Source organism: Cyanistes caeruleus, chromosome 1, assembly GCF_971803275.1.
Source record: "Cyanistes caeruleus chromosome 1, bCyaCae1.hap1.1, whole genome shotgun sequence".
NCBI lineage: Eukaryota > Metazoa > Chordata > Aves > Passeriformes > Paridae > Cyanistes > Cyanistes caeruleus.
The window spans coordinates 142,386,983-142,412,188 of NC_141701.1; the positions used below are offsets into that span (position 1 = coordinate 142,386,983).

The following is a 25,206-nucleotide window of genomic DNA, read 5'->3' on the forward strand; positions in this document are numbered from 1 at the left end:
TGAGTCTTGTGGGATGCAATCTTTGTCCTGGGTCAAACCCTGCTGTACAGCCCTGAGCAGGGTAGGTGCCATAAGGCTGGTGGTGCCAGTTGCTGTTCATGTAGGATTCTGCCACTCACAAAGCCATGGCTTTCCCAGGCATGGCTTGAGGATGTGCACAGTCTGGATCTGCTGCCTGTCTGAGGTTCAATTAATCAATGTTTATGAGGGAGCTCGACTTTCATAAATAGAAATGACTTGAGAAATTTGAAGTATTCTGCAAGCAAAATAAAATAGGAAGTAAACATTGATAACAAGAGTTAGTAATTACTGGTTGTAATGAAAAATAGACAAATGTAAAGAAGTGCCTATTAATTCTGAATCACTGAAGCAAATATCTAGGCTCCAGAGCTGGAAATGCTGCCTAAAATGCCAGTGTGATTAGTCAATGCTAAAGTCTGCCTTCATCAGCTAGGCATCACGTCCTGCTTTCAGAGAATTCCTCCCATGTTCACTGGCAATAATATCAAACATTACACAGGGGATAAACCTCCAACTCTGTGTATGTACCAAACAAGGCATGCAAGAGGACAGCCTGTTAGCATGTGTGCTCCTGAACACAGCGGACAAGTGTCAGGTTGTTGGAAGTATTTCTCATCATGCTGGGTGCCCTCACAGGCAGCACTGAGCAGTGCTACGTTGGTCACAGATCACTTTCTCCATTTGGCTCCCCAGTGAGGTGTAAATATTTCAGAGCTAATGCATAAGTCATGTACACCTGGGTTTCCAAGTGCCACAACAGTGAGACATATCTCTTGGGTATTTCCAAGCATAGAAGAGCATGGATTATTTTCTGCAAATGGAAAATACATGGAGATCTTTAATGTTTAACACAGACTGCTTCTGCAAATTCTTGGAAGCCATTGCCTCCCAGCCCCAGGCAACATCTAAGTGATGTTCTGCAAGCACATGAACCTTGCTAGGGCTGGCAAACACCCTGGCTTTGTCCACACACAGCTACCTACTGGGGCCCCTTATCACCAAAAGCCAACATTAATTGGGTTAATTCACCCAAATGTGAGAACCCCAAGCACACTGGCTATTGCTGTGCAGGTGGACATTGTGATAGCAAACAGCATCAGAGGGATTCATAGTATTGCTGCATCTGACAGGTGTTGGGTGCCTTTCTGTTTCACTCATTTGTGAATAAATCCAGACCTTACAGAAAATTCTGAGGGCATTCACTAGCTTACCCTCATCTGAGAGGAGAAAAAGAGTTAAGTTTATTTGTGGATAAAATGATTATAAAAATAAAAGACATCACACTCTGTACTGGGCTGATTGGGGGATGAGGAAGGTGCAGATCCCAGAGCAGGAGGGCTTACCCAGGTGGCTTGCTCTGTATTTTCAGAGCCTGGTACTTCGAGCAGGAGGTGAAGGGGGAGAGGAGGAGGCACACCAGGGGCATGCTAATGTCAGGAGAAGGAAGCAGTTGGTCTCACTGCCCTGAGAAGCAGTATTGACAGAGGTCCTCAGGGGCAGACAGAGAGGCTCACAAGTTTCTGTAGGAGGGAATTGCCTCTCGGTGTTCTCCTGCTGTGCTGAGGTAAATAAGGCTCTATCTACAGCAGTAAATAAATAACATAGAACAAAAAAATAACTGATTCTTTTCATGGACCTTGCACCCAAGGAAGATAGTACATGCTGTTGAAGAAAATATACACTGCTTTTTGAGATGCTGAGTGGGACTCAAACACCTCAGTGGCAGGCAGTGGTCCATGAAATGTTTGATGTTAGTCCATGTGAAAGACACTGTTAACTAGATGGACATGTCACTATCTAAGATACCTATTACTTTTCTCATGAAGGCAGTGACCCTAAAGCAAAGCAATTTTAATGTACAGACTATAAGCACTTTTCTTTGTAGGCAAGAAGTAATTTTTCCACCTCAACTTTTTACCTAGTAAAAAAAACAGAATAAACAAAGACTTTTTCTTCTCTCCATTTCTCCCATCTTCGCTTCTTGGGTTTTCAGCTCTTTTTTTTCCTCCCCAATAAATACTCTGGAACACTTTTTTAGGGCCACATCTATAGTAACAAATAGAGCTTAAACTCTCAGCAGAGGCATACAGTGATGTGTACTTTGTCACTAGTACCTGTAACAATTTCTTTATGAGACTCTGACAACCAGGGGCTCAGATGTGATTAACTGAATTTTTCACAATACTTACACCTCTCCTACAAATGCCACAATGCTGCAATGCCACATCACTACTAAACCTTTCAATTACTGATGTAGCTTTTGTATTGATATAGGCTAGAAATAATTTTTATATCGTTTGCAATTATATTCATTAAGCAAGGCAACAGTGCTACAGCACATCATCCACTACTAGTCCCAGTGCTGTGTGGGGATTATGAAGGGCTGTTGATGGTATTTATTAACTGGGAAATCATTGGCAGGATCAATCCTTTTGTTTAAAATATTATTTCCTTCTCCATTCAGCTCTTTTGTCCTTTAACACCAATAGATTTTATAAGGAAACATGGCCCCAGACATGCCAAACCAAAAAAAAATCTCTGCAATTTTTACGTTTTTCTGCTATTCGATAGACCTTGTAAGAGGAAAAAAATATTTCTGCTGACGCTGTAAAATTATTCCTAAAGCTTTTCTAAATCTAAAGTAATATCACAGAAACAGCATCACCACGGCCCACGGGAAGATTGTTTCCTTCCTTCTATGGATATTTGCAGTCTCAGACCTGTCTTCATCACTGACTTGTCACATTTTAAGGTCTTGATTCAGTTGCCAAAACATGGGCATGTGTTTTCACTGAGCCTCTTGATGGATTTCCATGTGTGATGCATGGGGAGTGTGCAGAAGCTCCTGGACTTCCCAGCCAGCAGGCAGATGTTAGGCAGGACATCAAGGGCATTTCAGGTGACACTGCCTGGGCACAGCCACACCAACACTAACAGTCTGAGCCCTGTGCTGTACTCTGCAGGTGTTTGCCTACACACAGCCATTGTGTCAAACACAGCCCTACACTCAGAGGCTACTTTGGCACTTCTAGAGGAAGCACCTATCAGGCAAAAAAGTTCTTTTTCCCAGGAGCTGCTCCCTTTTTCTTTGATATTTAGAGAGATGAGTCCTGGGATGTGTATTTCAAAAGATAATTTCATTTTGGGCTCAGTTCATTCTAAATTCTACTTCTAAATTGTCCACAGGGCTGAATGAGCTATGTTTTAGAGTGAAAGCCAGGTCCTGTTGAAGTCTCTAAGTATTTCACAACTGACTCCAAATAAATTAGGATTTATTCCTAGAAAGTGTCTATCTGGACCAAGTAAGGGACATCTTTCAATTGTCATCACCATTACGTGGAGAGGCAACAGATGAACAAAGCTGGCCTCAGTGATAAATGCTCCATCCCTGAGACCACACTGAGAAGAGCACTGATGTAGCTGCCCTTGGAGAAGCTGAAAGGAAACTGGACTGAAAGTCAAATCTGTTGGGGTATTTTCTTCATGATTTTTAAAGAGCAGCCCCAGAAGTTACTTCTATTTTACTTAGTACTTAGAGTGCAACAGGAATGAAACCTAACATTTTAGGGAGTATGTGTTCCCATCAGAAAATGTCTTCAACAGCTCATAAAAACCTGGCCATTTATCAGCACTGCAGGAGATCTTTATTGCCTCCCTACAGCATATGCTCTGCTATGATGTAGTTATTGATTTAACAAGTAAACTTCACGGAGAGCTTTTATCTTGGAATTAGAAGCAAGACTGAAATATAGACCTTATTATTCTAATAACACAAAGATGTGAGATTCCTGCATATTCCAAAGGCCATATCATCACCTTAACAAGCATCCCATTAGGGCTGTCTGGCTGCCACATCAAAGCGTGTGCTGTCAGGACTCTAACAGCCATGGTATCATACTCACCCCCAGCAATTTCACAGCATTTTGTTTTTCTTCCTACAGGTTTGGACATCAGGCAAGCTCAGGTTATTGTGCTGTCATCGGGTACCAAATGTATAAATGGGGAATACATAAATGACCAAGGGCTTGCGGTCAACGACTGCCATGCAGAAATTGTGGCAAGAAGGGCATTTGTTCACTTCCTCTACTCACAGCTGGAGCTACACTTAAGGTAACTGAATTCTCTTGATTTTTGAGGGCTGCTACATGGCCTTCAGTGGAACAGATCCATCCTCAAGACAACTGAATTATTTTTTTTTTATGTCGTTTTTTTCTGAGTCTTTCGGTGATGAAGGAATGATACACTGCACAAAAAAAATTGAGAGTTAGGTAGTCCAAAATGTTGGGTCATGAGCTGCTTTACTTCAGCTAATTCTCTTTCAGTAGCAATTAGATATGACTCATAAAGCTGGGCTTTATGATGCCTGATGATTTTGTACAAATCTTTACTTGCAGGCTTATTAGCATCATTCACTGACCAGAGACTTGAAGGGAGTCATTTTGCTTAATGCAGCCATTTTCTTGTCTTTCCTTGCTGCTCCTGAAAGATCTCAAAGAAGTGATTCATTGATCATTAATGCCTTCATTGACTCACTAGAGAACCAATGAGTGTTAACTGCACAGTAAACTTTGTGCCAAAGTGTAAGATGCTATCACTCACTTCTTCTTTATGATGTTTTAAAATGTTACAGCATGTAGAATCATTACAGTGGAATTATTGTTTCTGTCTTCAGCCAAATCCACCTTGTTACCATTTAAATGGTTAGTGGGTCATACACTGCTTGGAAGATAGCAGTAAGTGGGGTACCTCAGAATGCTGTCTTTTCTCTGATCATGTCTATCAACAATCTGGAACAGGTTACCTAGCTTGGTTATAAGCTTTGCAGAGGACACCAAAATGTGGGAAGGACCAGTCACTACGCTTGAGGGCTGGTCTGTCATCCCAGCAGGCTGGAGGGATGGGAACTTTAGCAGAAAACTTAGCAAGGACAAATGCAAAGCCCCACACCAAGGAGGAAAGAATGACCTTCCTCCTTTCCACCAAGAAGGAAAGAAATCCAGGCAGGGGAGCAGCTCTGCTGAAAAGGGATGGGGTTTGTAAGCAGACAGGAAGCAGGACATTAGCTAGAGGTGTGCCCAACAACAGGGAGAATCCTGGGAAGCATGAAGAGTCTGTCAAGGGATGTGTGCATCCACCACTAACCATCACTCATTGCACCACATCTACAATACTATGTGCAGTTTTGGGTGTCCCAAAGGAATGATGTCAACCATCTGGCACAGGCTCAGCAGCAGCTGCCCAGAGTCTCAGGGGCCAGAGCACTTGGGCTGTGTGGAAGTGCTGACAGATCTGGACCTGGCCAGGCTGCAGGTGGGATGGCAGAGCCAGCAAAGCATGTCAGCAGCACAATGGAGCTGACACCTTTACCAAGGTGTGCCGTGAGAAGGTGACAGACCAGAGGCACACACTGAGACAAGAGAAGCTCAGTCTGAGGACTCACTTTTCCCATGGCGATAGGCTAGCAGTGGGACAGGTCGCTCAGAAGGGTTGTGCAGTCTCACTTCTGTCATGGACATTTTCAAAATCTGAGCACAGAGAACCTCAAGCAACCTGTCAAATTTGAGAAGGAGGCTGGGACAGAGATTTAAGGTCCTTACCAGCTTGAATTATCCTATGATGTGAAAACTGAACAGAAGTGAAGCTGAGGTGACATCATATAGAAGGAACAAAGAAATTAAGGAAAACAAACAAATAAACCTCTTTCTCTATCAGTCATTCTTCTGCCCTCCATTCTTGAGTGCATATTCCTGTGACTTTTTCTGAAGGCTATTAAACTCAGTGCAAAAACTTTCTTTGGCTTCAGGTTTTGCATCAGGTCACAGACTCAAGGGTTAATCTAAGCAGGATTGTGTGCTATTGTGAGCACCTGTAATACTGTTGCACCTAAGCAACAATAACAGGAATAATGGCTATTTTCACTTCAGGCTGGAGCTGAAGACAAGAGAGTATATTGAGTACGTGGGTTTGGCTAACAAAGGAGGACAAGAGCACTGAAGGGTTAATCAAAAACAATATTCTCTCTATTTCATTCTGAATTGCTTTCAAGTTTACATTAAATTATTATGTTTTCAGCAGTGTAGGAGCCCTAATACTTACTTTGTGCTATGGTCTCTTGGGAAACAAGTGCTAACACTGTATCTTAAACTATTGTATTGATCCACCTCCCTAACATGTTCAGTCATATTATTATTTTATTTGGATCAATGTTAACAACCTTTTGTTAAGAGAATCCTCAGTGCAGCACGAGCTCTGTTCACCATAACTTCAAATCATTTTCTGTTCAGCCAAGACCAGGCACCACCACTTGTCTGACCAGCACACACCCTAAAAATCTAAACCAGAATTGTCAAGGCTAAGCACCTTTGAATGACAGAGCTGGAGTTACTGTCAAACCAGATTCTGCTTCCTTAAATTCCATGGGAAAGCAAAACTGGGTGTTATGATATATTCTTCAATTTTAATATTTATTGCTACACACAGTTTTTGGCCATCATTGGGAACTTTGTCATTTGGTGACAAAATGGGGGGGGGGTCCAAAATAAAATAAAAAATTCATTTTCTGCATATTGAAATCATATTTACACCTTTTTCTCTGGAAAAAAGACATCTCCTTTTCACAGAGAAAACACACAATGCTGCCACATAGCTATAAGGATGGAGTTTTTAGGACAGACATGATAACTCAGCTCCCCTGGGACTATCTGAACACCATCTCCTCAGGCTTGGGGAAACACAAAGCTATTGTAATGCATTTGCATTAACCTGGCCCAAATTAAACTCCTCTCCCAGGCCAGGCAACTGTTGTACAAAGTCATAAATTAACTGAAACCAAAAAGATGGTTTTCTTTTGAGAACATCATTCTTGACTCACAAAACATAAATTTTCCATCATTCACTATGGAACAGGCAAGTTTGTTCTGTGGAAAGTAAATCCTATTTTCCACATACCTTCCTCCCACCAAGCCTACCTGCTGAGAGTGGTCTCAGCAGCTGGATTTCAACATTCAGGATCTTCCAGTGCAAGAAATACTTTTCTGTGTGATGCTGTCTTTGAAAAGGAACCTTTTTTCCAGAATTTACAAATGCTACCATTCATCTCAGTAGAAGTAAAACACATACTTTGCTGAGTGTAGCATGAAGGCTTCTGAGAGCAAGGGCAAGCAGGCTGGAGAAAGCAAGGGCCTGGATATAAAACTGATGGTGAGGAGACAGGGATTCACTGAATTAATTGATTTTGTGGCAGTCATGTCATATCCAAATCTCCAAGATTCCTTTGATCAGCAGTGGAGAGAAATGGCCATCTCTGAGGTGGAACTCAGCAGACCTGTTCAGGTATCTATTGGGGTGAGATGAACTGCCATGTGCTGGGGCAAATTTTCTTCCATTTCTCTAAAGAGAGAATATGGCAACTTCTTCAAATATTTAAGCTGCAGAACAATTCCATCCACAAGCCAATGTTGCAGCAATATGCAAATTGCTTTTTTCCCCCTTCTCTTCTTATTGCTAGAAGAGGTGTGACTTTCCTGACTTTTCTTGGGAAAGAGTTCCAGAATGGGAGCTTTATCCTCTCTAAGAAGCAAGAGTGACAAATACTTCAAAAGGAAACTTTCTTTCAACAATTCATTGTCTAGAGCTTGAGTTAAATAAAAGCTAAAAGCACAACTAAAACCTGTCAGCTTCTAACCAGTCTGATTAAAACCCTTAGCCCTCCCAGATTTCATTTTTATGACAACCATAATCCTCCAGTTCTCCAGACTTTCACGAAAGAGATGAGAAATAAGACATAAATTTTCTGATGTTCAAAAGAAGGACAAGAAAGACCTTTTGAGAAGCTTTTTCTAAGAATCACCATCAAAAAGCACACAAATACGATAGTCTGATTCTCTTGCAATGGTGGTAGGAAAATTGACATCATTTTCAGTGGTATTATTTATACCAGCTGGCCAATAGGGACAAAAAGAAAATACAACTCTACCGTTTTAAAGAAAAATAAAATTAATAGAGTATCTTTAAAATAAATCAGCACCACAGTAGGCTTGCTGCTGTAGTGCACTCTTCAGGTGCCAGGGAGATGATTTTACCAGAAGGTAAGCTCTTTCAGCAAGTTGGATGCAAATCACTGTTTATTTTATACATAAAAAGCAAGGAATAGTCCTAATCCAGTCCAGTTAAGTTATTTTTTCCAGGAAAATCAGCTCTTGTTGCACATCTACTAAGCCTGGTGTTATTTTCTCTAGGATACTCTCTTGTAGTATGTAGTACTAGAAACTTCCTGTACATACAAATATTTACATGCTAAAAATTGCTCTTCTGCTTGTCTGCCTTTGTTTCACCAAAATGGGTAATATATAATATATATATTAAATCAGAACTATGTGCTTAAGTATCTTCTTAAAGTCAGCTCAAAACATGGGCATGTGTTGTGCTGAATAATGAACTTAAGCAAAAGATTAGAATTTAGCACATTCTTAAATGTTCCTCTTCAATGAGCCTCAAATCCTAACTCCCACAGAAATTCATAACAGGAAAAGGTTTAGGGATGAATTCTGCTCTTGTAGCCACTGCCAGCATGCAGAAATGACACTTTAATGCCATCCATGAATGGGCTCTGTAGGCTCACTGTGGGCTTTGTGCAGGTTGTGTATGGCTGTGCAAAGGACATTGTAAAGAACAGCTGATGCAAACTCATTTTCCCTCTCAGAGTTCAAAGCGCCTGTCCCAGAGGCAAAGCACAAGGGTACTGCTGCTAGAGTAGAGATGACCTTGCAGAAGTGCATCTCATGCTTTACCTGGACCATTTTTACAAGGTCCCCCGGGGTTTTGAAATACACCAAACACCCCATGCACAAGAATCTTTACTAAGCCATGGCAGATAGTGTTGCAACCCAAACTTTTCCAACAATACTCGCTGAGTTTTGTTGCGAAGCCTATTCAGCCGCTGTGCAGGAATGAACCTCATCTTTGAGTTCATATCCTAAAAAACCATCCTAAAGGCAGGTCAGGACCCCATGTGATATGAAGAGTCTCAGTCTGCTGGAGGAGAGAGTCAAGCTGCCTTGCCCTCCAGCCCTGCCAGCTATTTTTAGAGCAGCTGTCCATCACCCAGCCTGGCAGCCACACTGACCACAGACCCTTGTTGGTTCTCATAAAGAGGTAAGAGAGCAAGGTTAATCAGTGAAAAATAATGACCAGTGAAAACAGGATGCAAGCTGAACTCCTGAAATCCAGCCCAAAGCATGACTGCTCCAACCCTACATAGCAACTGTCTCCAAGTACTGTTAGCTGCCCCCCCACACTCTGGTGAGATTTAATGTAATAATAGCAGGCATTTGGACTGCACAGCTCTGTATTCTCCCAGCTGATTTTGCAGTAAATTATTTAGAACTACCTGCAATTCCTCTAAAAGTCCAAGCAGCAGGACTTATAGAGATTTTATTATTTCAGAGGCTTGTATCAGGGCGATAATATAATTAGTGCAGTTGGGAAATTCCACCACAGCCAGCAGAAAATGAAGGAGCTGTATGTGGCAGCCCCAGCTCGGCAGCGGGTGTGACTCCCTGTCCCTGACAGGCGAGCTAATGTGCCTGTAAATTCCTCCTGACAGCAAACGCATCCTGGCATCAAAAAATGACAAAACACCCAAACCATGGAAGAGTGACAGCCAAACAGCTTCAATAGCACAGAGGCTGCACTGGGAGAAAACAGGCAGAGGCAGCTTGGATGAAAGCCAAGGACTCGCTCAAAGGCTGAGTAAAAAGCACCCCTGTTTGCACTATTGGGAGGCAGAGACAGGCAGAATCAGCTTTGGTTAATGGGCTGTCCTGTAGTGAATTAAACGGGTGGGATTCCACCTTATTAACAGCACCCTAGGAAAACCATTACCTGCAGGTGCCGTTCTGTTCAGAGATATTCCCCAAAAAAGACCCTTGAGTTTTTGAGGGAAGGACCAGGCCATCAAAGGGAGTGTTATCATAATTTCACCAATCACATTTTCACCTTCAAAATTATAATCGTGACCGTTGCCCAAATACACACATTAGAGGCAGCTGTCTGTCAGAGAAATCACCCATATCTTCCCAAATGTAACTCATTGGAGGAGCTGCACAGCAGCAGAGCTTTAATGCTGTGCTGTTGCTGCAAACGGCAGCACTGGGAGGGTTTGGCCTCCCGGGCAGCTGCTGCTAATGGAATATGTGCACTGCATCCCCATCTAGCTGCTGAACCACTGCAAAGAGAAACGCTTCATCTCAATAAGTATCTTTCTCAACTCAGCTGAGACAAGCTCACACAAGTTTTGTCCACCCTTCTTAAGATGGCTTCTGATTTCCTAAAATGCCAGGTGACCAAGAGGACCCTGCTGGCCTGGGTGGAGCACTTGTAGGTGACTCAGGTGGAATGGGGGGAAAGAGCAACACATGGGGAGCAGGGAGGGCTGGCAGCAGTCATAAAACTGGGGTGCTTTGTTAGAGGGTCTCTTCAGTGGAGCATATGAACACATCTCAGCTGCAGTGATTGATGTTAATGGGATTCTAACATGTGCCTAGGCACTGTGGTCAGCAGAGCTGATGTGTTCACATGAGAGCCTGAGAGAATTCATTTTTTCATGCACCAGAACCACTTTAAAATGTGTGTTTATGCATCCATGCATGTGAGGAAGGAGAGTTACCCTTCAAAATCCACATTTTGTCATTAGAATGAATCTTAGGTAACCAAGCCAAAAGCCCTTTGGCAGTTTTGACCTCCTTCACACATTTCTTCACCTGGAGAAGCTTATTGTTTTTCTCTTGTTGTCACTAGGCAAAATATATGATGCCAGTTGCTAATAAAAACAAACAAACAAGCAGAGGGAGAAAAGGGGGGAGAGAGAGCACAGAAATGTTTCTGATTTGGCATGTAACAAATGACCTGGAACCTCTTTTGTGATCATAGCAAACGGCGAGAAGACTGGGAGCGATCAATCTTCGTGCGATTAAAAGAAGGAGGCTACAGGCTGCGGGAGAACATCCTGTTCCATCTGTACGTGAGCACTTCCCCCTGCGGAGACGCGCGCCTCAACTCCCCCTACGAAATCACAACCGACTGTAAGGAAATAATCTTCCTTCTCCTTTTCCTCCTTTGGGTGCTTTTTTGGTCTTTTTTTTTTTTTGGCTGTTTTTAAGATCCTTCTTGTTCCCTTTCTTTGCTGGCAGAAAGTGTTTCACTTGAGAGCAAAAGCACTACAGGCTTTAGAGGGCGTGTGTCTGTCTGTGCAACTGGTGCTTGGTCCTGTGTGCTGGGGGAAGGTGTGGAGGGAAAATCAGAGCTGGGCAAGGCAGCTCTGCACACCTGGGGCTCCATGGTTCTGCTGGGGAATACATCCTGCATTTCCTGCTTGGCACAGGCAACCCTAAAAATAAATAAGTGTTTTGGAAAGCATCCCCATGATCAAAGAGATTCTTGAAGCCATGGCCAGAGGCTGGACCAGAGGATCAGGGCTCTAACTGGAGATGCAAAGACCCTTCTCAGGGTTCACAGAGTACATATGGGTTGAATGGTTGCATTTTCACCAAAAGCAGACTGCAGCAGCTGGAGTCTGAAGTAGAGCACTGATATGAGATCATACATGATACAGCACATCTGTAGTGTTGATTGCTCATCAGACTCTCTCCAAACATCACCTGCACTTGCAGCAAATAATGGCAAGACCCTTATGGAAGGGATCTTTCCAAAGCCATGCTGCCTGTGTCAAATACATTGCATGGTCACTGTATAGCAGGTGGGTTTGTTGGAGTCCACCAGGTCAGCCTTAGAGTCCCTGGAACCATACCTATGGAATTCAAGCAAACACATGATTTTCCACGGATTTCTTCTCTAGAGGACATCCTGCAAAAGAGATAAACAAATTTGCTCTTCAGCCAGTGTGTGCCACCAGCAGACCTGCAGAGCTTGTTGTCCACGGTGACAAATCCCATCTCCACCATGACCCAGCAGTCTCACCTCGTCACTCCCCACACATGATGTCCCTGTCCTAGCCCTGCCATGGCAGAGGCACGCCCTTGTTGCTTTCCCACTGCACCAGCTGTGTCCCTGCCTAGCCACAGGGAATGCCCCCAGCAAGGGACAGGGGACTCCAGAGATCTGTGGCTTGTTACCACCTGCCTGTCACCCCATGGTCCAATACACAAGGCACATGCTACTCTCTTACCTCTGTCCCAGCTACTGCTCCTCATACGCAAATTTTACAGCTCTGCAAAGCCTGTAGTGATGGCTGCCAAATGTTGATATAATGAGAAATAGTCCTTGCCCTGACTACCTTGAATGTGGGGCAGGCAGGACAAAAGAATGGATGGAGGAGGAAGCATAGACACAGGAATGTAAAATTAATTCATCACCCAAGGTCGCACAACAACCTCTCTTCCTCACAGGTAAATCCATCAGACGGTGGTTTCACTCCTTTGTGATTTCTGATTTGTATAAGTTATTTATTAATGATTAGGTATTATTTTTCCCAGACTAGAATTTTTTTCACAAGTGAAACAGCAGCTTGCTGGGGCAGGAAAGTAGAATGTGCCTGTTCAGGAAGGAAATGTGGTCCTTGCCTGACGTGATTTCTGCATTGTGTCAGCAGAATTTACAAAATGAACAAAAGCAAGTAAATGCTTAAAACTCAAAATCAAATCAACAAATTCCTGATTAATTAACAAAATGAAAAGACACAGCATCTTAATTATCATATTCATTTTAAACCAAAATTAAAAATAAAAAAAGGGACTTCCTAAGAATATCAAAAAACAATGATGATCTTTGGCCTTCCACTATATAGGTGTATCAAGAGATATCTAAAAAAGGCTTTATGTTTGGTTAAAGGCACTCATGTTTTCCAGAAGGCAGGTTTCCTAGGGCACCTCTTAGCTGACATGACAATTGAAAGCACCAAAATCTGTAATTATTTTTAAAATGTGTTCCATTCTCAAAAGCAACCGGAGGCTGTCCAGGCTGGATTCTGCTCTTCTTGGCATGAGTAGGTCGGTGCTTTGGGCAGCTGACAGCTCATGCTGCCTGATTATGTGCAGCTGAACCCAGCCCTGGAGGTGAACCCTGCTTGGCCCATGGATTTCTTCAAAGACCAGATAAATCTCCCAGCTAATGAGGGAATGCTTCTGTAGATAACAAGATATACAAGCAACTGCATTTAAAAATATATAATCATGCAGTACATGACACAGGCAGTAAACTTGTAGATAATCATAAAAATAATTTTCCTGTTGGCTATTACATGAATTATTTTCCCAAGCAGAAGCTCAGGCAGAAAGGTCTGTGTGGCTTAGCCAAGGTTACAGAGTGATTCAGTAGCAGGACCTGAAGAGTTACTACACCTGGCTCATAATTCACTCTTTTAAACAGATCCCTCTACTTTTGTCCTGTGCTCCTAAAATAATTTAGCACCATGTAGGAAACCATGTTGCCAAAAGCTGTCCTTCAGTGAGATAAGCATTTCCTTTCAGCTCACATTATCCCAGAGACATCTGGGAAGATAAGTATTTTATAATGTTTATCATTTAGATCTTCTCTTTCCTCTTTTTTTTTTTTCCTAAAGAAATAACCTTTCTTTCATCCAGTAATGACAAGAAACTCCAGATGAATGCTGTTTCATTTCTTAAACAACAAAGAAACCTCTCCTAGAGCTAGCACAAGCCATCAAACGTTACTGATTATTCTCTAAAGATGCATTAACATTTAAAAACGGTGTCTCACCATGTGGTTCCTGGTTTTGAGAAGGAATATGATAAGGCTTTATCAATATAGGGAGTGAGCAAAATCCACTTCTCAAATCTCCTTCCAAAAATTTCCTATTATCCACCGTGTCTTTCCAGCACCCTCAGGGAGGCCTCACATTTCCTTCTTATGAGCTTTGTTCTGATAAGGGAGGACGTAAGCTGGCATGCTTTTGAAACCCAGTTTACTTACTGGATAGAGCAGAGTACCAAGTTTGTGACATGTGTAAAAGTCTGACAGCTGCAATGCAGAGGAGAGGTCCAGGGAGCCCACACCCATGCCAGCTTCACGCAGGAAAGTAAGAGATTAGGGACAAAGAGATAAAATCATACTTTAATTCGAAGAAATGGCCTTCTTGAATCAGAGGTAAACTGACTTGTTTGTTGATGACATCCTAAGGCATCTCTAAAAGAGAGACAAAATCCAGTTGGACCAGGCTGCTTTGAGCAGGGAGGGGTTTTCTAACTCTTTTCTGGTGCCTGTAGGTCAGGAGGTTGGACAAGCTTGCAGGAAGTGAAGTTGGAGCTTTGGAAAGTACAGCCTGAGAGTAGGGGAAGAGGCTGAGGGGAAAGAGGCAAGAGCAGCTGAGAGCAGGAGAGGAGACCAGCCAGGGTCATGGTGTTGCAGGAATATGAGACTGGGAAATGCCACAGGTGTTTCAGATGCTTTTCATGGGTTTGTTCTGGCTCATTCTCTCCAGTCATTCTCCTTCACAAGACTCTTTCCATCATTTTCCAAGGTCGGCCTCAAGGTTGTAGCACAGCTATATGACAGAAAGGCAGCATGTTCCCAGTGTCCTCACAACCCTAATACCTCCTTCATGGATGCAGCTTCTTCCTCTCCTTCAGTGCTGCAGGTCAGGGAGCCTGGGACATCCCCCTTTCTGGTGCCTTCTCCCTTTGTGTACACCTGAGCCAGGTGTGCCTGGATTTCTGAGCTCTGCCAAGGGCAGCATCAGCATCACGTTAAGGTGGGTTTCCTGAAGGGCCTCAGGGGGCTGCTGTTTCCCATTGTGGCACACACACTCCAGCTCGGGAGGTGGAGCCCTGGGGGGCAGCTCACCCTGTAGTATTTGTTGCACATTTTGCACTTTCTCCTAAATCTAGGGCAAACCACAGAACAATCAAGCCCTTGATTTGCTAGAGCACCATCCTAACTAATTTAGTGCTTCTTGACTCACTGGGTTTTTTTGTGGGTTTCTTTTTTAAAGTCTCTTGAAAAGCAAAATGAATTGCTTGAAAAATTGAGCTAAAAAAAAATCTTCTACTTCCCCACTCCTTCCCTGGCAGTATTTTACCTCATTGTCCATCTTTTTTCTAGGGATGTGCTCTCTCTTTTTCACTACATGGATCACCAAAGAGACAAACAGAATCTGCCCCAGGGCTTGTCTCAGTTCTTCTCCCCTGGGCTGCTTTTCTATCTCTTGCTAACATGCTGTATTGCCTTGTGCCATTGACTCCTTGATAGCCCAGCTCCCGTTTTATCCCACACTTCCTTTAGGTCTGAAACACACCATTGCATCTGCTCCACATGGGGTTTTTCTCCTGCTTGTCTATTAACCTACAGCTGTGCTGAAGCTCTCATGCACACACATTTGACAGAACTCTCATCTAAGCAGGACCTACTTGCAACCACGTGAGCCAGATCATTGCCTTGGTAGGTGATGTGATGAGGAGATGTGCACTGCAGTTTTCAGAGAGTAGGGGAACTGAAGAGTACCCAGGAAGACATATTTGTGCTTCTACTTCAAGTGTGCTTTCACTGGGCAGACCTGTGCTTTCCCTGCTTGTGAGTCTGGCTGCTGGATTTTACATTCCATTCTTAGAAAAAAATTCTCTGTTAACCCCAAATCCAGGGCTGCTGTGAAGGGATGCCCTGCTCACACCAGTAACTCAGCACTCCATTTTCAGATGGGGCTGACCCAGGTTGTGTCATCCCCAAACCAGATCACTGAAAGCAATATCCTGAGCAGACTGGCTGGAGAAGGCCAAATTCACACTGAGACCCTCTAAGGAGTCTGATGATCTCCTAAAACTGTTGTGAAAGTCTCAGCCCCAGAGCTCAGCATTCAGTGTCCTGCAGGGAGCTGTCAGGATGGAAATACAATGAGGATGCTTATGGCAGTGACTGGGCTAGAATCACTCCCCAAACCCTTGGGTTTGGTGAACATTTCTGGATGTGCAAGAGGAAGAAATCTCTGCCTTCCTTTTGCCAGTCCCATGTTTGGTTAAATGGACAAATTGTGTTCTTGTAAATAGATGGTAAAAGGGGAAAGCAATTCAAGAAGAACCAAGTAACTCAGTGATCTGAAAAGAAATTAGGTAGGTATCTGGAACTACAAGAAAATTCAGATTCTAACAAAGTAATAAACTTTCCCATTACAAAAATTGAGGATAACCACAGGTCATCCCTTGGACTTGGACACTATTTCTTGTTCTTATAGCACGAGTGCTCCCAGGTATCACATCTCTCCATCACAGCTGCTGGCCTGGTGCAGCTTGGGAAACCATCTTGGAAATTTGTAGCTATTTGGTGTGTGGAGCAGCCTCCTCCTAGGCTGTAAAGTTGATTTTATGCTGATGAATGGCCCATCTGTGGAACTGGGATGAAGGTGCATTATTTTCCTATTTTTCATATGACTGAGCAGAACAATACCTTGGGGGATCTCAGAACAAAATTATCATAGAGAACCATGCCCAGAAGTAACAGGAAACTAAAAAAATGCATACACCACTGTAGGCTATAGTGCTGAATACTGCCTCAGGAGAAATAATCCTAGCTCTGGATGGATTCTCGTGGTCAGCCCAGATTGCTTTGTCATATAAAGGATGCTGCAGAAATTGCAGATACAGCAAGAGGCTCTTGCATTACTTCACAGGCTAGGGAATTAGTATTAAAGAAGATGGGAGGAAATTGTCCTTTCATTTCATTAAGACTGAACTGGGTCTTATTCAAAAGGTTTGGGTTCAAGTATGAGCACAGCACCCTTTGTCAGACTCCTTTGAGATCACGTTCCATGGACGTTATGGCCCCTTCTGCTTGTGCCACTGACCCAGCCTCAATTTACCAAAGTAAACAAAGAGGAAATGCAGTGACTTTCTACATCTGACTGGAGGCTGGTCTGTCAAAGAGCTTGTGGCCCTGCTCAAGCTGTTAGCAGGCATTAGGTTTGTATTAATTGCCCTGTTCTTAACTCGATCTTCCCAGGCTGCTGGAATGCTGTTTCAGAGTGACAGCTTTCACTCAAGTTAGCTTGGTAGGGAAAGCATGGTCACAGGACAGTTCCCTCTGGTTAATTCTCTCCTTCACTTACACTCTTCACCCATGGCTGGAGCAGAGGTGAAGTCTGCTTCTGGTCAGGATGGACAAGGATGACAGCAGAGCCCAGCCCAGTCGTCTGTGCCCACTGCAGGTCTGAGCAGTGGTCTGCTTCAGCTCAGGGCTTTCCAGGTGTGGAAGTGGTGCTGCAGACAGTTCAAAGATTTCTTTCCAGCATCTAAAACAAATTCATGCTGGCACTGTGGGGGAGCTTTCTTTTTCTGGGGAAGGTGGGCAAAGGGATTTCAGGAGAAGAAAGTGTGGCTGAGGGGCCTCAGTGGGACCCTGAGACAGGAGGGTGCAGTGAGGATGGGACAGTTTGAGGGAGAATGGGTCTGTGATGTTCAGCTGTGATGGGGAAGTGGGCGAGAGAGAGCAACACTGTGAGGGGTGAGGGGACTCTTCAAGATGAGTGAAACCCCTCTGATTCTTCCAATGCACAGCACCCACACAGGACCTGCAGGCACTGGTTGGAGACATCCCCAGTGCTGCAAGGAGCTTTTCCTCCCCCAGCCTCTCCTACTCACTCTCTGCTCATCCAAGGTTGCAGAGAAGGGAGAAATGGAAAAGGGAGAAATACTCCTGTCAGGGGTACCAGAATGGGAACAGTGACTGGCCCAAGCCCTCTGCTGTGAACCCTGAGCCCTTCTGAAGCCACCTGAGAGAAAAGCTGCAGGAGCAGCAGCTGCTGCATCTTGATGCTCAGATGGACCCGTTGCTCAGACAGAGCAGCAGTGCCAGAGTCTGCAAATACATGGTTCACGTGTTCTGGAAATCCCATCACTTTCGGTAACCCAAAGGAGAGGTCTGATTTCTTTCATGACCTGTCATGCTAAACCTTTTGCCAATCCCCAGGGTCAGTTCTAGCCCCTAAATCCACCAGAGAAACCAGTGGTGGCCAGGCCTAGGAGAGCTGTGAAAGCACAGCTTTAAAATGAAAGGTTTTATTGATGGTATTATCATGCTAGAGCCCAGGATTCACCTTGGAAAGAGGCTCTCATTTCACTGCATTGGTGTCCTGAAGCTTTCAGTACTATTAATCGACCTGTAAAAGTTTGCTGTTGCTTTATATTCCATTATTAATCTCTACCAGGTTCTTGGTGGAGTTTTGCTAAAGCTGCCTGGTGACTAACAACTTCACTTCATGGACAGTTTTTAGGTCTGAGAGTACTGACTGGCTGGAAAAAAATCAGAACTTGTCAAGCAAAATTTAGAAGAAAGTAATTGTGTGAAACTGAGATCACATCTTTCTTGTATCTCCTGGTCATCAGTAATAAGGGGTAGAAAACCCCTATTTCATTTCCTCCCATGCCTAGTTCAGGTTAAGATTTTTCATTCAAGGCCACTTAGAATCAAATAAAAACTTGAATCTCTGTCTCCCAAGTCCTGGATCAGTGAATTCCCTCTCAGCAGAGCTAGACAGCTCCCTTTTTTAACTTTCCATTTTAAAACTTTGTCAGAACTGACACATCACGAGAAAACTCTTTGCCTTTGACAATGCATTAAAAATGTCCCAATTCCTTCTCCTTATGATATTCTTGGCTGCTTTTCCTTATTTGAGGTTTGTTGTTTCAGGGGGAGTTTAAAGTAGAAAATAAGATTTTCAGAAGTGCAGTGTGTGTCTATCCAGGAAAAGAGAAAGAATATGCTGAAAAGCTATGGATTGCTCACAGCCACCATTGGCACAGCTTTGAAAAGCTTTCATGTAAAGCAAAATGTGTTTGTTAGGATTCAGGAAAACAGGTTTCCACAGCTATAATCAGATTCTAATTTTAACAGAATGCTTGAATTGCCGAAGGGCATTGCACTGTATTTATTGATTCTGCTTTGTTATGGGTTTTGCTGCTTTGTAAAACACTGCATTTGGATGCAATGTTCAGATGTGATAAAAAGGCTACATTAATCAGCAAAAGACCATGCCTGAGAAGTTTTCAGAACAGCAGTAGAAAATTTCACCAAGAAAAGCTCCTTGTCCCCAGATTTGTCCAGCCCAAGGAACGGTGGTGTCTCCCTCTGCAGCAGGGAAAAAGAGACCACGTGCTCCTGGACATTCCCCCACTCCACCCCAGCAGCCCATAGCCTTCTACAGGTATGCACATAAATAAGGCACAGAATTTTGGGGTGGAAAATATCAAACCATAGCTAGGAAAAAATCTCTGTGGGTAAAAACTACACCCACTCAGATCTAATTTAGTCTAATTTGCCCTTCCACTGAGTGGGAATTACAGGTAAAACTCATAAACTGAGTTTAAAAAGCTTATCGGGCAGCTCCAGGTCCTGTTAAGATCTTTGTGGGACTTCTGGAACTCCTTAGACTTCTGGGGAGTTTCTTAGAGTCTTAGGAGAGAAATCTGAAGACATCTGTATGACTAGCAAACAATCTAATTCTTACCATGATTGTTCAAGCTGCCTTCTCTAGCCAGTCTGGGGCAACTCACCTCACTCTGTTAATTTATATTTCTCTATCTGTAAAATAGGAATAAAAGGGATCCAGTAATCACAGCTCTGAGAAAGAGTAGTTAGTGCTAAGAGTAGAATACTAAAATGGAAAACATTGTATATTCTATGCACTACTATAAAATTATTCAGAATAATTTATTAACTTTAATGCCCAGATTTTTAAGGCCATCAGGAAACATTTTCTGGTGATCAAGATTTAATTTCTTCAGCCAAAGACCATAGGACTCCAGAGTTCTAGAAGCTGAATTAGAATATATCTGGTGATGCATCAGGAACCACAGCCTCTCTAGCCTCATACCAACCACAGTGTGGCTGAAAATCTGCTGACATTATTGACAGATTGCTCTTGTTTCTGTCTCATGGGGTTCATTTTCTGTTTTCATATTTTGCTGACTTCTTCCACAACATTTTCCTTAAATCATCCTTGAAGATTTCAATTTCCCAACTGCAACAAAATCCCAAAGCCACATGAATCACAGCATGTTTTGTTTATAAAAGAAGAGGGTTATGATGAATAACACATTCTCTTTATGTTTGTGTAAACTTCTTGATTAAAACATGGCAGGAGAGAGAATTGTCACCAAATAGGCAATTCCAGTGATGTTGATATATTTTTCACACAAAGTATATTTAGAAGATAAAGCCTAGCTTTAAGAAAAAACATTTCTCATTAACAAAAAAATGAAATGCACATCTTAGGACATGGTGAGTAGCTGGTTCCTCCTGGTCTCTGATGGATGCAGCCTCTCACTCTCCACGTGCAGCCTCCAGCCACTGGCTTTGGTCAGCTGCTGACCTGGGAACAAGCAGCACCTCTGCACATCTTGGCAGTCCAAGATGAGCTGTGCATTGCTGGACACCAGATAGTGAAGCCTGATGGAGGCTTCAGAGGCAGAAGTCTTCTCCTCAGAGAGTTCACAGCCCTGCCAAAGCCCTTTCCCAGACCTCTAGACTTTGCTCTGTGGGAGCAGCTGCACTTTCAAAGCCACAGTAGGACATGTCTGATTTTAGACAAGAGGAGCAATTAGTAATTAAAAATAATAATCTTGAAGTATTTGAGTTGTACTTTCCTTGATTGCCACATGCACAGAATCTTAATCCCACTGATAAATCTTGTAGTTTTGGCTTCAACATACTAATGCTTTTCTACTCCAGAGGAGGCTGGAGTCCACAGCCTGGGTTTGTAGGTGGCACAAAGAATTTCTCTGACACCTGACCCACTACTGCTCATTCCTCCTTGCTTGGAACAGTCATTTATAACCCTCAGAGAGAGCTGTGCATGACTTTGCTGCCAGCAAATTGTTTTAAAGTGAATTTTAACTAGTTACTCACATTTTGATCCCAGGCATTCCTCGAAGATAGACATTAGAGAAAACCTGTTTGTAGGCTTTGAGCTATTTCTCTCAGATATTTTTTCCTCTCAGGGTTTTAAAGCCTGGTGAGAGTCCAGGCTTACTTAGAAGTTAGTCTGATGGTAAAATGAATTTAATGTGTTAGAGTGACATTCTCTGCTCTAGCATAGGTTCAATGAAGGTATTTTGGCACCTCTCCCTAGGATGAGCTTTCAGTGCATTTCATATTAACCTACAAAAATAATAAAAGTATTCATTGTAAAAGTGCTATGTTATCTTAACAGATGAATTTTTTCTCCTCAGTAAGCATATATAGAGGCATTTTGATGTACCAAAATGAAAAGTTTTCATTAAAACACTCACTGATAAACTTTAATATGCTAGAATATCATTCTTACACACTTCCCACAGTCACTGTCTCGTAACACCAACATTCAATCAAAAAATAATAATTTAATTAATAGGTACATAAAGAAGATAAGGAAAAATAATGCAGTCATTTCCTTTCTGTTCCTGTGGATTCAAACTTCAAGTTTTCTCTTCATTGCCTCTTCTGGATTAAATGCCACATAATGATAATCTATGAATTGGCAAATTGACTTCGCTATCACATCTTGTCAGTACATCACTAGAAGCAGATGAAAAATTCTGAAAGGAGTAGGAAGAGTGAAAAGTGTTATTTGAAAGTTAGTGAAAAGAAGAAAGAATAATATGCCAAAGGGAACATCATTTATCAGGTCATGGATTCTGTCAAGTTAGGGACTACTGTCCAAAGATGGTATTTCAGCCAGGAAAGAGACAGGGAGAAAGGAAAAGGTAAAGTTCAATCTCCGATGTTAATTTCAGTTCCAAAAGTTACAGGTGTCCCAGGTTTGTAACATTGTCATATAAAGTACATATTCAGAATTTTTATTTGAGTATAAGGCTTAATGATACTGTCCAAACCATAGATCTGAACTGAAACCTGCTACAATGTGGTGGGTGCCAAATGGCTCTGGGAGACAGCAAATCTCCCATAGGACTGCCTTCAGATGCAATATCCCTCACAGCCTATATTTAAAAGTAACGTCTTGACGTTTAGGAATTCATCTCAACATGCTTTTGTCCTGTTTAACCTGTGCAGGACACAGCCTTGTGTTCCCTTCTGGGAAGGACACATCCCTGAAGTCACTGCAGGGGCAGTTCTGTAGACCCTTCTTTTCACAAATTCAGGCTTATTTCACAATACTCCTAAAGTTTCTTGCTTTCCAGAGCTGGCCCGTGGCATTTCAGCCTGGCTCTGTGCTGGTCACCAAAGCACAGTGCAGCAGGGATTTACCTGACCAGACACCCTGCCCAGCAGAGCAGACACATCCAAAATGTTCACTGTGCTGTGAATCTCACTTCAACGCTTCCAGAAATAGTAATGCTGGACATTTAGTCAGCATCTGGTTGAGAAAAGTGCATCTCTAATAGCCATCAAAATACAAAGGCAGTCAAATGTTAATCTTCTTTCCATCCCTTTGTCTCACACTGCTCTAAGGAAGCTTTATAAACCATGCTGAGGAGGGGAGGGTCCAGCACTGAAAAAATGCAAGATAGGCTGTTCTATTTCTTCTTTCCTGAAGAGAAAACAGCCTCCACTGAAGCAGGGAGACAGAAAATGAACCTCTGAGGCAGTCATGCAAAATCTCAGACAGAGCCTTACTCATGTGATTCTGTTTAATCACCGTCCATTTCCTCTTCACTCTTTAACTAAATAATAAATATGGAGTGGCTTTTTTCATTACCATATGAGCTAGAACTAGTCCTGGAGCAAATACAAAAATAAGAGGTGAGGTTGAAATCAGAGGGTTTCACTGATTTTAAATACAAGGCACCTGTCTGTGTACATTTCTAATCCAGTAATTAATCCAGCACCTTTTCATCTTAGGAACTCTCAGGAGTAATTTCCACATCTGAGTACAGCACACATCATAAATCCACTCCAAATGATTTTTAAATTTGTCCTTTCCAATTCCAGTTTGAATTGACATTTTGTTCTGGTTGAAGTGGCATCCACAGACGCCTTCTCCCCTGCAATTAGCTGAGATTAAGCAGTTGGAGAACCAGCACAGTGAAGATCAGAAATGCTTATAGTCACTGATGTTTTGATCATACTGAACAGCAGAACAGCAGTAGGCTGTAGTTTGTGACTTTAAGATGCATAAATAAATATATTTCTGAGACTGCATTAAAATGATCCGTAGCAGGCTGTGCCAGCAAGTGGACCACATTTTTTACTGCTGACAAGCAGCTTATGTGCTGGAGTCTGTCTGCAGCTTCAGTGCAAAACTCACAGAGCCTCATCTTTTCCTTTGGTTGTATCTTCCTGTGCTACTTAATGGCTTGCTAAAAAAGAACTCAGTGTGTTCCAGCTGCAGATTTGGATTTATTTAATCATTGGCAATCTGAAACCATTCAGAGCTTTGGGTTATTAGTATTTTATATAAATGCCACAGATGATCTTTCGGAGCATGTGTCCCAGCTACCCCAGCAATGTGAGCAGCCTGAGACAGGCAGCACAGCACAGGGTTTGAGTCACACGCTATTCACTGAATTTAATAGCAGTTGAGCAGCTAAAACCCCTTCTCAGAGCTGTGGGAGTGTGTCCTGGGCTGAGTGTACACTGGCCACAAATGCCTGAATCCTATCAGGCAGCGCCGGCTGCTCGGCTGCACCCTGGGCAGGGCACAGGGACAGGGAACAAAGCTGGACACATGGCTGAGTCAGTGTGAGACTTGGGAACTGGGACTATCAGTGCACCTGCACACTTCAAGTGATTTTTAGAAACTTTATTGTTCAGTTTCTGGCACTTGCAGTGCAGGGTTGAGATGCTGTGAGAGCAGCCAGATGTAGAGTGCTTTGGCCTTTGTACTTCCTTCAGTCCTGAGAATATCAGATAGACAAATGACAAATTAAATAAACAGACCCCCCAAACTCACAGAAATCTTTCATATCCTTCTCCCCAAATATTTTGGCCTATGCTTTAAATTCTCCAGCTGCCCAGCAGCTGTTTGCAATCCTGATGCTGTTTTTTCCCCGAACTTGTACCTTATCTCTGTCAACATATTGTGAGATGCTTTGCCCCTCACTGAGGTAACATTTATGTAGTGAAATCAAAGCCACATAAATGATGGGCTGTTCATCTAATACTGCAGTCACTAAAGTTCCCTGCAGCTACATGCCTCTTTGCATGTATGGGAAATGTGGGTGCCTCAACAGGCTGAATTGCTTGGATAAGAGAGTAATTAATCTAGGAGATCAAGGCACCTACAAGGGAAACTCAGACCAGGAGCTGAGAAAGAGAGGAGAATCTAGAGATGGGAAAGAGGAAAAGTGCAACAAGAGAAAATATTTTTCTTGAAAGTTTGAGAAGGAAACAGTAAAAAACCATTTTGTCCTGAGGGATTTCCAGTAGGTGGACTCCTATGGTAGATCTTTCCTGGAAGGATGGCATCTCTTCTTCATAAATAGCTGTTGAGCAGTACCTTTAAATGAATTTGCATAAGGAGGAAGCATCATTATCTTCATTATACCCGTGGGAAAGCTTAGGAAAAGAGAACTGGTTTGCTTAAAGTTACAGTTTCCACCAGCCAGAACAGCAATAGCCTCTTGAGTCACTCTTCACTGCTTCCTTGGCAGAGATCTTGCTCTGCTGTGCCATCAGTTCTCAGTATGTGCAGACAAAGGCAAAGTGGTTTCAGTAGGCATTCCTCACTGTTGTTCAGCTAGATGTGTTTGCTAAGCAGAAGTGATCACTTTCTACTTTTGTTGTCCAGATTTCATGGTACCTTTCCCACGACTCTGTAGTTTAATAATAAAAAATACTGCTCACCACCATTTCATGTTTTTAAAAAGTACTTCCTTGCAGAGTCCCAGGAAAAATATGGACCAGTTCCCAGACAGCCAATACAGTCCAAAGAGCATCCTCTGAATTACACTGCACTTAGCATCCCAGACAAGAGGGATGTGCAAGGGATTAGCCCACATGGTCATGGAAATGTTTTCCTGACAGTGTTGGCACAACCAGAAAATTTGAGAACAGAGGGATTTGAGACATTTCTGAGACTTTGGCATTTTTGCTTATTATTTTTTATTACTCCATTCCCAGTTTTTCCCACAACTCAAGTTTGAAAAGCCACAATACTCCAAGTCAGGTGATTACCGCAGTGTCTCAGTTTGTGAGGTGCTGACAACTGGGCACAAGGACCACATCCCCTGCTGCTGGGATGACGTGGCTGCTAATGGGGATGGCAACAACCACTCTTCCCCAAACTCA

At 42.9% G+C, this 25,206-nt stretch overlaps 1 protein-coding gene across 1 annotated transcript in view; it reads left to right on the plus strand.

The window, feature by feature from the left end:
- The window catches only part of ADARB2 (adenosine deaminase RNA specific B2 (inactive)), a 301,084-nt gene that overhangs the window by 253,438 nt on the left and 22,440 nt on the right, over window positions 1-25,206 (plus strand). Inside the window, exons 5-6 of the mRNA XM_086864395.1 lie at window positions 3,963-4,131; window positions 10,951-11,102. Coding sequence (XP_086720521.1) covers window positions 3,963-4,131; window positions 10,951-11,102 — 321 coding nt within the window. The remainder of the gene's footprint in view (window positions 1-3,962; window positions 4,132-10,950; window positions 11,103-25,206) is intronic.